General features: G+C 39.1%; 1 protein-coding gene across 3 annotated transcripts in view; it reads left to right on the forward strand.

The window, feature by feature from the left end:
- Zdhhc8 (zinc finger DHHC-type containing 8) overlaps positions 1-15,283 on the forward strand; it is a 29,118-nt gene that overhangs the window by 5,013 nt on the left and 8,822 nt on the right. For 2 of the 3 annotated variants that reach the window (XM_015170967.3, XM_032439651.2), the window contains exons 2-6: positions 13,164-13,282; positions 13,346-13,503; positions 13,576-13,748; positions 14,180-14,374; positions 14,438-14,741. In XM_015170967.3, coding sequence (XP_015026453.2) covers positions 13,164-13,282; positions 13,346-13,503; positions 13,576-13,748; positions 14,180-14,374; positions 14,438-14,741 — 949 coding nt within the window. The remainder of the gene's footprint in view (positions 1-13,163; positions 13,283-13,345; positions 13,504-13,575; positions 13,749-14,179; positions 14,375-14,437; positions 14,742-15,283) is intronic. The other variant, XM_032439652.2, reaches the window with a different exon arrangement.

The following is a 15,283-nucleotide window of genomic DNA, read 5'->3' on the forward strand; positions in this document are numbered from 1 at the left end:
AGAAATAAGCGAAACGGAATATAACAGCGAATTGCATGCATATATATATATATATATATATATATATACATACATACATACATACATATGTGCTCTCTATATATGTATTATTTTAACCCACTCGACGATGTAATGGAAATGTTTTACTGCCTTTTGCCTTTGCCGGCTCGATTGTAGCTCTGTGTGACATAAAATTTAATTTAATTGCGACTAGTTTAAAAGTAAATTAAATTTAACATAAGCTCTTTCCAAGAGCATTTAAATAAGGCATATCAAAGCAGGTGGAAAGTGGCAAATGCATTGAGGGCTATAAAATATTATAGTATATAGACTCTCAGTCTCTCTCTCTCTCTCTCCCTCTCTCTCTCTCTTTCTCCCTCCCTCTCTCTCTCTCTCCCTCCCTCTCTCTCTCTCTCTCTCTCTCTCTCTCTTTCTCCCTCTCTCTCTCTCTCTCTTCCGCTTGACTTTGATAGTTTTGTGAAAGCATGTCCAGTGATATCAGCGTTCTTTTAATTTCTTCCGATCCAAATTCACCTGCCTGTCGGAAAATGCGTGAAAAATGTAAGATGTCGGGCATGGCCGGTTTGTATCAGCTTTTAATCATAATTGAAATTAAACTGTAGATGTGTGTTTATAACCGACCAATGCCAACAAACGTACAGGGTATCTGTCGAGTACTCTCACCTGTTTTACTAAGGGCAATCGAAGAAAACATAAAAGCAAGCAGCTGTGTAAGGAACAATTTGAAAGCGTGCAACTGGGGATCAAAGTGAAAATAAAATATGAGACGAGTGACAACAGATGAAGCAAGTAAAATTTGTAATTAATTTCTTTTCTTGTTTAAGCTGAGCCGTTTCAATTAAGTGTTGCAATTTGTGTTAAAAGCCTTTCAGCGATTTAATTTGATTTTGGGTCGTCAAAGAGACCATTGATTCTCTCGTTCTTGTTGTTGTTCTTGTTATTATGTCGGCTTTTATTTTATTAGTGGCGCACAAATGACTTGTTTGTAATGCTATTTTGGGACACTTTAGGCTCTCAGTTGTTCGCCTTTGTCGGACATGAGTAGGCACATGCGTGTGTGTGTGTGTGTGTGTGTGTGCGTGTAAGTGTGTAAATGTGTGTGCGTTCCTGAAGTGCTCCAAACCGAAACCATTTGACTAATTATATCAGGACAAACTTTGCTTAAGGCTTCAATTAGGCCACATTCTTAGACCCAAAGCTCGAGTTAAAGAGCAACGGGAGGCGGGCGCAGGGTGGAGCACACATCTTGCATATATGCGTGTATATACTTAGATAGAGATAGATAATACGCGGGCGCAGAGTAGAGCACACATATTGCATATATGCGTGTATATAGATACAGATAGATAATACACATGTATAATATGTTGAGTTTGAGATACAATCGAATTTCAAACAGAGCTCACAAAGCGGACAAATATGCGGGCAAAAACTTTTCGTTTAGGGCTCTTTGCCTCGTTTATGGCCGTCTCTTATGTACTTAATCATTTTCTTATTTTATTCATCTTCTAATGCTTAAGGGCCAAAAAAAATCAAATTCGACCACCAGGCAACGCCCCACAACCAACTGCGTGACCTGCCGAAACAGATTCCGATGCCAAAACCATTCCACAGCTTTTTGCTGTTGACTTTGTCCGGCTTTTCTGTTTCTCTTCTTTTTTTTTATTATGTGTATTCCACGATAATGCAAAGTTGCTGTTCGAATTCGAAACTTTTTTAACTACTGAGTATTGCGGCTCAGGGCGTGTCGCCGCACCTGCGCCCACATAAACGCAACAGAGCATAACACAAATGCCGTAGATTGTGCGCTGGTTGTGTATTTGGAATGGATTACTAGCAGCTATTTTAATTGGAATATCTTGCAGATAGAGCTACGCGAATAGCTCGGCGATAAGACTCCAAACTTCATTTAATTTCTACATAAAAAGAGAATTGATTTTCAGGCTTTATCTGACAAGAGGTTTTATTGAAACAGATTGCAAATATAAATTGTCCAGTTACGATAAAATGTTAAAGTGGACACCATGTTTCATATTGGCCAAATTATATTTATACTTAAGGTCTTATCGAATTCTTATAAAAAGCTACAATTCTTATCAAGAACATAAAGTTATTTATTAAGATTTTGTTGTTGACCTGCCCAGTTGGCCATTTTAATAATTGAATGTGTGTTAACTGAAAAAATATAAGTTTTAATTTTATGATAAAAGAGTTTGGTATTCTAACAAAATTGGGTATCCAAATACGGTAAATTTGTTACACGAGCTCCTCCGCCCTGAACTACTACAGGGTAACTTGCAGTTTGGCAGACCGCTTGTCGCTTGCTTACATTTTATTATGCACTTGAACATACTCTACACATGCACACACATATATGTGCGTATGCATGTGTGCATAGTATGCGAGCACACACCCACAGCCAAAGACACACACAAATATATTTCTCTCTCTATCTCTTTCTGTGCCTTGTTGTTGCTATACCTTCTGACTTTTCCGTACGTTTTGTCAACTTGTTAATGAAAATAAATTTCTGACGCTGGCGTCGATGTCGACGCTGCCGACGCTGACATTGCTCGGTCTCGTACTATTGTTGATAATAATAAAAAAAAAACAGACATATGCTGCTGTTGTTGTTGTTGCTATCGCGTTGATAATATCCGCCGGTCATCGCCAACCTCAACAACAGCACACAAAGCATAAAAAACTGGCATAGAGAAACAATAAACAAAAGCAAGTAAAGCATAAACAATACACACACACGCGCACTTCATAGATTTAAAAGCTGCGCAGCAACCATTGGGGTATGTTGAACTAGAGCATACTTTGTAACTAGCTGAGTACTTACGCAAAAAGCTGCCCACTATTCAAAATAGTTTTCGGGATGCAATGTTCGGAGCATTTTAATGCCGACATCTATTAAAAATGCACTTTTCTAATGTTGTGTAAAGAGGAAGAAGTTGTATCTAGATTTAAATATACTTGAACTGAAGTATGAACAATGATCTACGACCTGGCGTGGTTACTCAGCGGGAAGTCGCAGAGAGTGCCTCTCAGCGTCTAGCGTACGTACGCACAACTTTATTATACACCATTTACCGAACTAGTTTGCATGGGTACAGGGTATAAACAAAAGCGTCAAAAGCAGCGGAGCGCCGTCATCGATTGTGAGGTAAATTGAGCCGCACCGAGTCGAGGTCTGAAGCGTTGAGTCGCGTCGAGTCGAGCTGAAGTGTCATTTGCACGCCTATTTCTTGGCTGTGCCCTCTGTTCTGTTTGAGCTTTGACTTTAGCTGGATGTGGGGATTGTTGCTGTTCTTGTTAGACGATTGGCGATGCTTTTCTGAGCAGCTGCGTGTGGAATTGAGCTGCTCAAATTTTTTATTTCAACGTTTTGAAACGATATAACAAACATATACGTATGTACTGCGGAACAGGTAGAGAGGGAGAGGGAAACGCAAGCACTGCCTGACAGCACCTCCCACCTACCATTTACACTTGGTTTGTCATTGCCATTTCCATTTCGATGCCCATTAACATTCGCATCACTTTGCCGTGTACTCAAATAGCAATTACGTTGACGTTGACGTTGGCGTCGTAGTTGCCGTACCCGTGCCTGTGCCTGTGCCTGTGCCCGTTCCCGTACCCGTTTCCGTGGCCGTTTCTTAACGTTTTGTTCAACGTCAATGACGTCGTCATTGGGCCAAGTGCCTAGCAATGACACCAGCCATAACTAAGCTGGGGCGATGGTTTTTCTGATTTATGCATGCACGGTTCGATTTTCATTTTCATGTTGGTCATTTTAGCAATTACGGCTTGCAAAAAGAAATACATGAAGTATGGGGTATTTGACTTAATTATGATATTGCTGCTAAAAATAATGATATTACACAAGCTACAACTGTTATTTATGAAATCACCTGGTATGAAATTACCCCGTTTACATGGCGAAACTGTAAATACTTTATTCAACAATGGAGAATATTGTAATTTATTAAAAAATACTGGCTGGTATTTGCCAGCTTGCCTGGGCAAAGTTTTTCTTTTCCATTTTCCTTCAAATTTTCAATTTTTCCGCTCAATGTATAAATTCACATTCTAATCAGTGGAGTGGTGGTTTTCAGATGAATTTTCACAAATATCTTTGATAAAATGGTAAGCAAAAAAGTTGAATACAACTCTTTTCAAGCAATTTTCACAGATCGTTGCTTTACGCATCAAACTATTTATGCCAAAACCTGTATATATAAGACTATAAAGCACAAGCCTTTAAACCATATTTTTTATTATTCAAGCCTCAAGTGAAACCTTGTTACTTTCTACTACACACTTTTTAAATTGCGAATAACCCAACTTGTTCCCCATTGGCCAAAGTGTCTAGACGCGTAACAATAAGTTAATGCATTAAGTTCAAGAAAGTCTGGAAGCATGCGCTCTTTAATCTTTAATCGAGCTGAGTGTGTAAGCAGAAAATGTTAAAACTAATTGTTTTATTATTTAACTAGAACTCGCCTGACTCGTTTCTGCCATAAATCAATTTAAAGGCAATCATAACCCAATCAAACTCAATTGAATATTGATTTTTGCGTAGGTTTTATGTTTCCTGCAGGTAGATGTACTGTTATTTAAACTAGATAAACGCTTGTGGTCGACGCATTCGCTCGAATCATAGCCCGGTGTGGGACAGGACCAGAGTGTGGTGGCATACACAAGCTTGGTCTATGCATATTTACAGGTGCTCAAAGCCTAATGATAGGTATATGTATATAAATGTGCTAGCTGGTGAAATAAACTGGGCTCGATCCGTAAAATTTTTACTCATCGTGCTGATGCCCAGTGCGCTACTCAAGCATTATTTTTTGAAGTTTTTTAATAAGTTAAAGATGGGCTCGCAAGTATTTGTGCGTGACGATTTATAATTCTTATTTAAGTTGTTTAATACGATCTATATTATTTATATTCGATATCCTTTTACATATGAGGTGGCACAATTAAACTTCTTTAAAATTTCGATTTATCTCTTAAGCTAGGGCATCTTCAAGAATTGCACCAGCTGTTTCAGCATTTACTGCGACATCTATGTGTGTGCCAAGCCCAAAATTCCAATCGGAACCCTCATTCCCTATTTGCCGGCATGAGTAATAATGTCTAATATATATCTATAGGTATATGTACAGCAAAGCTAACGCAACTTTAAATTCCCGATTCAAAGCTGAAAATTAACAATTGGGAGCTCAACTATTTAGACAATTTGTCGCTCAACTTTGAAATTAAGAGAAAAAAACCAAATGTAAACAAAATGTTTTGGTAGAGTTTATATATTAGTCACAAAAATGAATCGAGTGTGAGTCTGCCTAAAACTTTTGGCCTGGCCAAGAAGAAAAATGACTTCCTGTTGGCGCTGTCGCTGGCTGTTAGCTGTTGGCTGTTGGCTGTTGGCTGTTTCGAGGGGAACTGGGCCGACCACTTCTTCATGCTACAAAATTACAAATTTTAATTAGCACAAAATCTACGCGTCAGATGCAAAATAAATGGAAAAGCGTCACCAGACGGCGGCACAATGCAAAATGTCGCACAAAGTCTTGCGCGAGCCACGCGAGAGCACATCGAGTACTTGTTGTCCCCGTTTGGGGGATGGGGCCACAGCTCCCCTTCCTGCACCGGTTGGTTGCCAGTTTTTTTTTTTTTTTTTTTTTTTTTTTGCGGGTGGGTGGCTAGAGAAAATGGAATTGGAAATGGAAAAATGTTTCACGTCTCGACGCTGGCAACATTGAGCGAGATTATTTTTAGCGATAAACAAACACACACTCACGCACATATTACGCATACGCCGCGGAGCACGTCGCTGCCTCCGAGTCACTCATCCAAATTCAAAGCGGGGCTAACGAAATTAATTTCGCCGGCTGTCATAACACATTAAAAAGCTAGCAAAAGCAACAAAAAAATATATAAAATTTAAAAAAACGCTATGCTACCTACTGTCATCTGGACTGCCTTTAGCTTTAAGGTTTGGATGTCCGGTGTAAAATGTAAAAATGTAAAATGTGTGTGTTTAACATGACTTGTTTTCATGGGAAGGCTTATATTTGACGCAGGTTAAGCCGTTCGGCTGTTTTGAGTTACAGATTTGGGCAGCTTGAACAAATTGAATTTTTTTCTTTGAAATTTCGTATATGCTCAGAGCAAGCACGCAGCTGAAAAAGTTTTGGTGTACATGTATATGCAGTATTCTATTATATTTACATGCACATATGTATGGTGAGTTTACTCCGATTGAGCGCGTGATATTATTACAAATATTTCTATGAAATACATTAGCATGCTTCGATAATAAGACTAAACAGCTGTGCATAGAATAAATCCATTTTCTTACAAAATCCTATTTATTTATTAATAAAATAATTATATGATTAATGATTGAATGATCGATTTCTTTGTATTGTATAGTTGTGTAGTTTTGTCGATGAAAATTCTGTGTTCCAGTGTATATCATCCGTTTTCAAAACATCAAAGAAAGATGATATTGATATGATTATTTTCTTCGTACCCGCTATAGTACGCAGCAGAGACTGCTCAGATCGAAGAATGCAAATATTACTTGGCTTCGGCTGCAAAACAATTATCACTAATGTTCGACTATAAAATATATATATATAAACACGTATGCATATTCTTGTGAATTCTCAACAGCTGCCCCAATCTGGCCATGTGCGTATTATATATCGAACGCTAGAGACAACTACTTAAATATGCATAGCTTCTCGTTTATTCAAATCAAACTACTTTAGAGATATCGCTATATCTATGTATACATATAAGTATATACAATTATAGCAGAAACATGCATGCAGTTGTGTGTGTGTACCTATACACAGGGTGTCTTCTAGGCGGGCACGCTTAACTGTGTTACTGCTACTTGTGGCATCGGATCTGTAATCCAAACGCACATATGTATGTATGCATACACAAAATGGCAGACACGCCGTGTCCAAACTTACGCAATTGAAATAAACAAGAAAATACATTTGGGCTATAGGCCTATTGGCTGAAAATGTTTGCTATTTTATGTAGTTGTTGGTTAGGCTGGTTAATCAATGGGAAAGTAAAGCAATTTCTTGTGCTCACATAAATAGGAGCATATAAGCATAAATCCGACCAAGAGTTTGCACATGTAGATGCCCTATATGGAACAAATTTCTCGCACCATCATATATGTATACAGCGGAAAATATATAATAAAACTTTGTGCTGATTAAAAATTAACTCCCCGTTTCCCCCACATCGATAAATATCCGTTTATACCCTTGCAGAGAGTTTATCATGCAATTAATGAGATTTATGTAAATGGCTTATTCTGTAACGTTCGCTTTAAATATATTGCCCCCGACTAAGACACACAATTCCATGCTCCATGTACAAAATTATCCACTCACCATTTTGTTTAATTCAATGCAGAATAGTCAAGATGGCAAGGTATTTTTATTTAGTATAACAAATATCCTAGATATACTTTTGCATATACTATATAGCAGGCAAATTTATGATACGTGCGCTGTGTACATTATAAAGTTTGTTTGCAATGTGAATCCGCATTTGCTACAAAGTGCCAATAAGCCAGAAGCCAGAAGCCTACAAAGCTGCCTGACCTTGTACAGTGGCCAGTAACCCAGTTAAGGCCAACTTTATGGGCTTTAGGGGCCGCTATTCACTGCGAAAAAGAAATGAAAATCAATTTTGAGTCTCTGTCTTGCAAATCATAAATAAATATTTAACTTTATATGGCGCATGACAACAGCCAGGGAGGACATTTTACTTTACTTTGCCTGTAGAACATCATCATAACTTATCATCATTATGATCATCATTATTACCGACCAAAACTGAGTCATGCCCGCCGGCTGATTCCCCCTGTTTGCCCCTTGTGATTTAGAAAGTTCACATCTAGCAACGCCAAGTGTTTGAGTGGGAACCGCTGAGAATCGTTGGTGTGTACTTTTAGAATTTTTCGGTTTTCGGTAATTGCCCAATAAATGCGTAGCGAAACGGGCGCACATTCTATTATTACACCTGTCGAAAGTAAAAAGTTGGAAGATTGTGAAAAGGTGTATTTGGCATTTACGCCTTGATGTTCTTATGTAACAAAGCAATTGATGATAAAGCATAATAAAACTATAAAACTATGTATATAACTTGCTGTCAACGTACCTCTGAATGCCTGGCATTTTTTTGTTGGAAAATTTTACTCACAAGTGTGGAAAACAGTTGCATGTAACTTATTTTTTTATGTCAATCATAGGGCTAAACATTTATTTTATAGACCATTTTTCAGAGATTTTTCACCACCTTGCGTGGAAATGAGGCAGTAAAAGATTGTATGGGCAAAAGTTAAAGTTTCATCCGATCGACTTAAAACTCATTTCAAAGCTAGAACTTCTGTTGTTTACTGTTATCCACTGAAAAAAAAATGAACCAAGCCGAATAATGCCAATCATATATATACATATGTTGTATATATTTGTCAAAACTCACTGCCGAGTATGCAATTCATTGCAAAATCCATTCTTCTTAGTGAAAGGATGTTTAAACTAATAAATGCAAAAAAGTTGAGCAAATCCGGGAAATCTTTGCTATATTCATCTATACAAGGCTTAACTTCGATTATTTTAAAAAGATAATAGCTTAGGTTATATGTCCTTTTGATCAACTGCTATTGCAACTCGCACCTTTTTTTTTAAGCTTTGCTTATAGCCAAAGCTTATGCACGAATAGTTGAAGGCCAAAACTATGCGGCAGGTTTAAGGCATGATTTAGGCGAACGATTTTGATTTCGATTTCGATTATTGCCTCTAGAGATAAGTGTGGTGGTTTTAAGTATTTCTAGCTTCTGTGGCTGTGGCCCATTTTGGCACAGCGACGGCCGTTGGATGTCGCTGGTGACGACGACGACGATGACTAATGCCCCCAGCTCTGGCAAGCCGTGTGATAGTGGATGATATTTTTGTATGGTTTTGTGTGTGTGCTGCGAGCTTTTCATTGACCCACAACATGACACACACACGCACGCAGACAGCCAAGGCAGAGTGTGACAACAAGGCATTAACTGACAAACACGGCGTCATCGTTTTCCATTACAACTCAATCTCGTTCAACCTCCAACTGTTGATTGTCTATGAAATGTGCGTGTGTGCGCGTGTGCGAAGCGCCCTTCTCACACCACCCAGACCTCCGGGCCCTGTTAAAATTAATTGCATATTCAAACTAGAATCATTTCGTCGTCTGCTTCTGACAAGGGCCTTAGCCATGAAATGAACTATCACAATGCCATTGGCCATCAGGCAACGTTTGGTCTCCGACTGTCGACTGCCAACTGCCAACTGCAGCTAACATTGTATCCTCTTCGGCGTCTCGCTGTGTCGCATTACATAAGAATTCAATTTCCTAAACAGAATACCGACAGCTGAGGGTATCAGCTAAAATGCTGCCGCTGTGCGTTCACCTAATGCACCGGATATGCTCTTGCCAAAGCCAAAGCGCTTTCAGTTTACAGTCTCCACTTAACCACCCGCTGTGAATCTATTCACACCAAACCTTTCTCTCCAAGCTGGGGGCAATGCAAGGAAGACAGGATGGGGCGTTCTTGAATTCAGCCAGCCATAAAACTGCAAAACTTAAGCTCTTTGAAATCGATTGCACATTTTAATTTCAAGAGCAATAAGACTTAATATTCTTTAAATATTCTTTATTTATTTCTTAGCCGCTTTGACTGTAAAGCCAAGTTATTTAATTGTAAATTGTCGTTATTCTTTTCATTCAACAGTTTTCCACTCATTTTTGACTCAACTCCTTTCGTTTTATGTCTTGAGATACTCAACGAACGGCACCCACTTACCTTGGGGATTTCAACTCTAAACCATTTTAAACTGACTCATACACGAGCGATTAATCCAACACAAAGGAGCCGAGCCCCAAACTTTCGACCAGCAAATACATATATATATATTAACCTTCGGCCATTTACCTTCGCATTGCACTAGTTCGCGTTTGTTTGTTTTATTTGTGATTTGCCTTTATCAAGCACGTTTCGAGTTTTCGGTTTACGATCTAAAATTCAATATAGATACATACACTTGTCTATTTATTTATCTTGGGATTGGGATTTCTTTGAAGTGGTTCAATTTTCCAAGGGACACATCTTGTATATGCTTCTCTTTTTGCAGCATATGTGTAATCTGAACGTATCACATATTTGTAAACACAAAATGTTGTTTGACATTTTTTTGCGTAAGCGTTGGTCGTTGTTGTTGCTCATATTTTAACCAAAACTCAGCAGTAATAAGATTCAAAATGTAAAAACCTTATCTACTATAGCATATATAGAGGTCGAACTCTAGACTCTTGGGCCGAATGCCTGAGTTTTTTGTTTGAAGCCCTAATAACAATACGCCTTAAAGGGGCTGCTCGGCATGTCATCAACTTCCTACATCTTGCATATGATAGCCCGTAAAGATTTAATAACTTAATTAAAACTAAAAGTATTTTATTATGCTTCAAAATCCATTTGAATTAAAGAACTTATTTAATATTAAATGTTAAATAACACAACAAGAACAAGAGTACTTAGCTTTTCAGTTGTCTCTTTGTTTCTGCTTGGATTAACGTGCGCACATCCAGTCAGTTTGCACAAAGTGAATTGTTGCTGTTGCAGTCACAGTCGCCGTTGCAGTTACAGTTGCCCAGTTCACTTCCAATTTGTTTCAATTTGATGGCCAACATTAATTGATGTCTGTTGTTGTGCGCCGGTCGAGCCTTACTTGTTACTGTTTCTCTTTGTTAATTGTTCGATGCGCAATCTTTTATGTTATTGCTATTGTTGGTGTTGGCTATGCTGGTGTTGTAATTGCTGCAGCTGTTTGTTGTAGGCGTAACGCCATTGCCCTGCTCCCCTTTCCCCGGGCCCGTGTCGCTCCGGCCCGACTGAGCATAGTCACGGCCTACATAAGCACACAGGCTCACAGTTGCACGCTCCGGTTTGTTACACTGGATAAACGAGTGCAAACGCCAACAGAATCCTTGAGCAAACATATACATCATCCAATACCATGCCCACCTCCATGTTCGTGCCCGTGTCCGCGTCGCCTGTCGCCTGTCGCCTTTCGTATTTCGTTCTCTTTTTAAACCCGATGCCGCTGCTTCAGCTTAAAGGCTGGGATGGCTCATATCTCATACTTACTTAAGCCCTGGCTAAGCTTCTGCTGCTTCGGATTGCAGTTTAGCGGATTGCATTTTACGTGTCCCGGCATGTTTTGGCCTGGATTTGGTTTGTAGCTGAGTCGCGAAGCCGCTCATTTATTCAAAATTAAGACCAAGCATGAAATTAAGAATTTGTATACGGCGCAGCCTGCTGTATTTCTCTAAGATTCCTTTTTTTAATTGCCTCACAAACTTAACTAAATGCCAGCCATTCTTCATCTTGTTTTTATAAAATGTACTGGCAAATCGATCAAACTCAATTACAATACATGATGTTAATAAGATTTTTCCATAGTATTATTATTAATATTCTTGATCAGCATCAACAGCCGAGTAGCTATTCTATGTTTTCTATGCAATTTAGTCAGGCTTCAAGAAAATATGATATTCATGGTATTTCACAGCTGGTGGCAAGAAATCATAATGCAAAACGGTTGAGTTTCCATTAACACCTTAATTGGGTACATTAGCAAGGGCTGAGCTGAAATACATTTTCGTCAGAAAATCAGTCACAGCCAGCTAGTCAATTTTAATTAGATAAGCTGAGAAAAACTGTCGGAATTGCATCCAAAGTTAAGCAAAAGTTTTAAGCAATTTGGCCAAACTGTGACCTTGCCTGCCACTTGCCAGTTTCCACTTACCAGTTGCCAGTTAGCAGTTAGAAGTTGCCCAAGGCTGCACGTGTCCGTAACCGGAATGTGAGTCTGCAAGAAATACGTGGAAGCAACCGCAGCATCAAAAGCAGTGGCATTCTTAATTTGCACTGCGAGGTTAGTTCATAAAGAAATACCGGAATAAATGACCTAGTTCTTGTTTCCTGAAATATCCAAGTTATGTAATAAATGAGGCAGTTTTTATCAATTTTCGCAAGGGGCAAGGGTGGTAAGCATATGGCTGCTGAATACTCCAACCGTTTTAGATATTTATAGAGGGATTTTAAAAAATTTCACCCGCAAGCGTAAAAAATTGGCAGTAAAGGCTTGTTATTATGTATGTGACTATGTTAAAGTATTGGATCTTACTCTAAAATATTATTTTCAGCTTGATTCGCGGTTTGCGAAAAATACTCTACATTATGTGAAAATGTTGATTCTACGTAATAAAAGTAAATTTTAATTTTTGCCGAACTGGAAATGGGTTGGAACACCCGCTAGTATATTTATAATAAGCTGCCAGCTTGTGAAATATGATCAATTATTATTTTATGGTATTATTCCTTGTCATTTGAGTTGTAATCAGTTTTAGCAATTGTGCTAAGTTAAATAATCTGAAAATGTATTAATGTTGTTTAGGCAATCAAATTGAAATAAATTTAAGACTCACTTATGATGAAGGAAATCGATTTAAAATAATTGGTAAAATGTTTGTCTTTAATTGGAAGCAAAATTGCTTGACTGATTTTCACTGCACTGAAGTGTATTAAATTGGATTGCATGTGGCTATGGCTTTGGTTGCTTTTGTCATGGCCGTACGAATGTACATCTAATGCCAAATGTGCAATACATTCAGCTCAGGTAACTGGTAAAAGTTAAACACATCAATGTGATTGCACTATGGGAGCTGCAAAAGAAGGGGTTGCTTGTTTAGGCTAAGCACACGCGGTCTCCCTTGGCTCATTGATGTGTGGATGTGTGGGCTGCAGTCGCAAGTATGGGCATGTGTGTGCCGGCTCGACAAACAGTTCCAGTTCACTGGACTCTAAAGTGATTGCAGGATATTGAAAATGGGGTTGGGAGAGAAAACCGGAAGAAATGTGCTTGGTCGCTGCTTAGTAGCTCCGTGTTCCTAATGTTTCTGGCTAGCAATGAGATTTGACAACTTTTTTTTTTAGGGAATTAATAGTGTGTGCGAGTTTTTGCTAATAATATTATTTATTTTCGTCTTTTCTGTTGCAGCTGCCAATACTATGTAAAGAGTCATCCATGGGTGCTGGCCTATCAGGGCGTCATCACGTTCTTTGTGCTGGCAAACTTTACGTTGGCCACATTTATGGATCCGGGCATTATACCCAAAGGTACGTAGCGTGCTAAACGGTGCCCAGCGTCATCCGCACAGCCTAAACTTGACTGCATTCTAGCCTCGCCCGACGAAGACTGCGAGGAGGAGTTCCGCGCACCGCTCTACAAGAATGCCGAGATAAACGGCATTACGGTTAAAATGAAATGGTGCGTTACATGCAAGTTTTATCGCCCGCCCCGCTGCTCCCACTGCTCAGTGTGCAATCACTGCATAGAGGTGAGTTCCAATGGCATTTGCAATTTGAGTCGCATATCATTTGATGAAAATATTTCTCTCTTACTTCTGCAGACATTCGATCATCACTGTCCCTGGGTAAACAATTGCATTGGCAGGCGCAATTATAGGTTCTTCTTCTTCTTTCTCGTATCACTCTCCATCCACATGCTGAGCATCTTCTCGCTTTGCCTGTTCTACGTGCTCAAAATCATGCCCAACATTAAACAGACGGCGCCCATTGTCGCGTATCCTTTTCACAACAAAATATATAATTTGAAAACTGACTTTAATTGCAAGAGTGTGAGCCAAAGTTGAAGACTGAACAAAAAGCAAACCAGCCTCTAGAGTACTAGACTAGAGCATAGACTGTTGTTTAACAAACAGATTTATTCTGTTCCTTATGAAACTCGGGCATTTATCGAATTTTCCATTGGAATACTTTTTAAATTGCTAAGCTCTAAGCTGAAAGCTTCCGAGAATAGGAAATTATTTAAACCTTTAAACTTCTACAAATAAGAGATTTGAAATGGTATCAAAGTATATTTTAAGCTTATGTTCTATTGTCTACATAATTTTGGCTTGCAGCCTTGAGCTAACACACATTTCAGCTAAAACCATGTGTTGTCATTGGAAGATTGGTTTGTCTTAACTGTAAACGTTGCTTTTGAATGTATAGCATGATACTGATGGGCCTTGTCACTGTACTGGCGATACCGATATTCGGTTTAACGGGCTTCCACATGGTGCTGGTATCGCGGGGTCGCACCACCAACGAACAGGTGACTGGCAAGTTCAAGGGCGGCTACAATCCGTTCTCGCGCGGCTGTTGGCACAACTGCTGTTACACTCAGTTTGGACCACAGTATCCCAGGTAATGAAGACTTATGATTTATATGAATTATCACTGACTCGCTAACTGTTTGCCTACTTACAGTCTTCTGAAGCCGAAGAAGTACGCATCGCGACGATCTCAGACGCAAAATCAAGCAATAAGCACTATATGCAACGATCGGACCAATCAACAGACCAATACCGGTAGCGGTAGCGGAGCCGGAGCCGGTGGCAATGGCAGTACAGCCGGCGGCGTCGGCAGTGGAATGCGCGGCACCTCGGTACAATATTCACCCCGCTCCTACTACGAGTCGAGTCGGGAGAAGCGTGGAATTCAGGTAAAGACTTATATGGCCGAGGGCAATGGTTATAATCAGCGGTCGGGCAGCACAACGCTTTATAGTAAGGTGGGTAACATTTTGCAAACCAAAACGAAACATTGCAGAAATTGCTATGCAAAACGATTATAAATCTTTCTCTATAACTATAACCATGTATCTATTTGTGAAAGTTTCACTTGTAACTTACTTTGTTTCTGTATCTGTTGCCTTTCTCAAGTGGCAACTGCAACAAACAGCTGAACAACTGTAGTCGCCACTTGTTGTTGTTGTTGTTGTGGTTGTTGTTGTCTTTCATTTATTTTCTTCATTTAATTGCAATTGTAATTCATTTAATTGGTTTTGTATTGGCTGTTAACTTAACTTGACTTGTATTTAACATTTAACACGCACATTCTGCTTGCTAACTATGTTTAATATGCGATTTTGAATTGTTGGCTGCCAATTGCGTTTGTTTCTTCGTTTTTTTACTTTTTAGTTTCTATCATATCTACAAGTTAATCACATTCGCTCGACATATATATACCTAGCTACACCCGCTTCCCACACCCTTTGGCTTTACCCAGAACTGTATATTTAACTCACAGTTTGTTTGCCCGTCGTCCTGTCGT

Source organism: Drosophila virilis, chromosome X, assembly GCF_030788295.1.
Source record: "Drosophila virilis strain 15010-1051.87 chromosome X, Dvir_AGI_RSII-ME, whole genome shotgun sequence".
Taxonomy (NCBI): Eukaryota; Metazoa; Arthropoda; class Insecta; order Diptera; family Drosophilidae; genus Drosophila; species Drosophila virilis.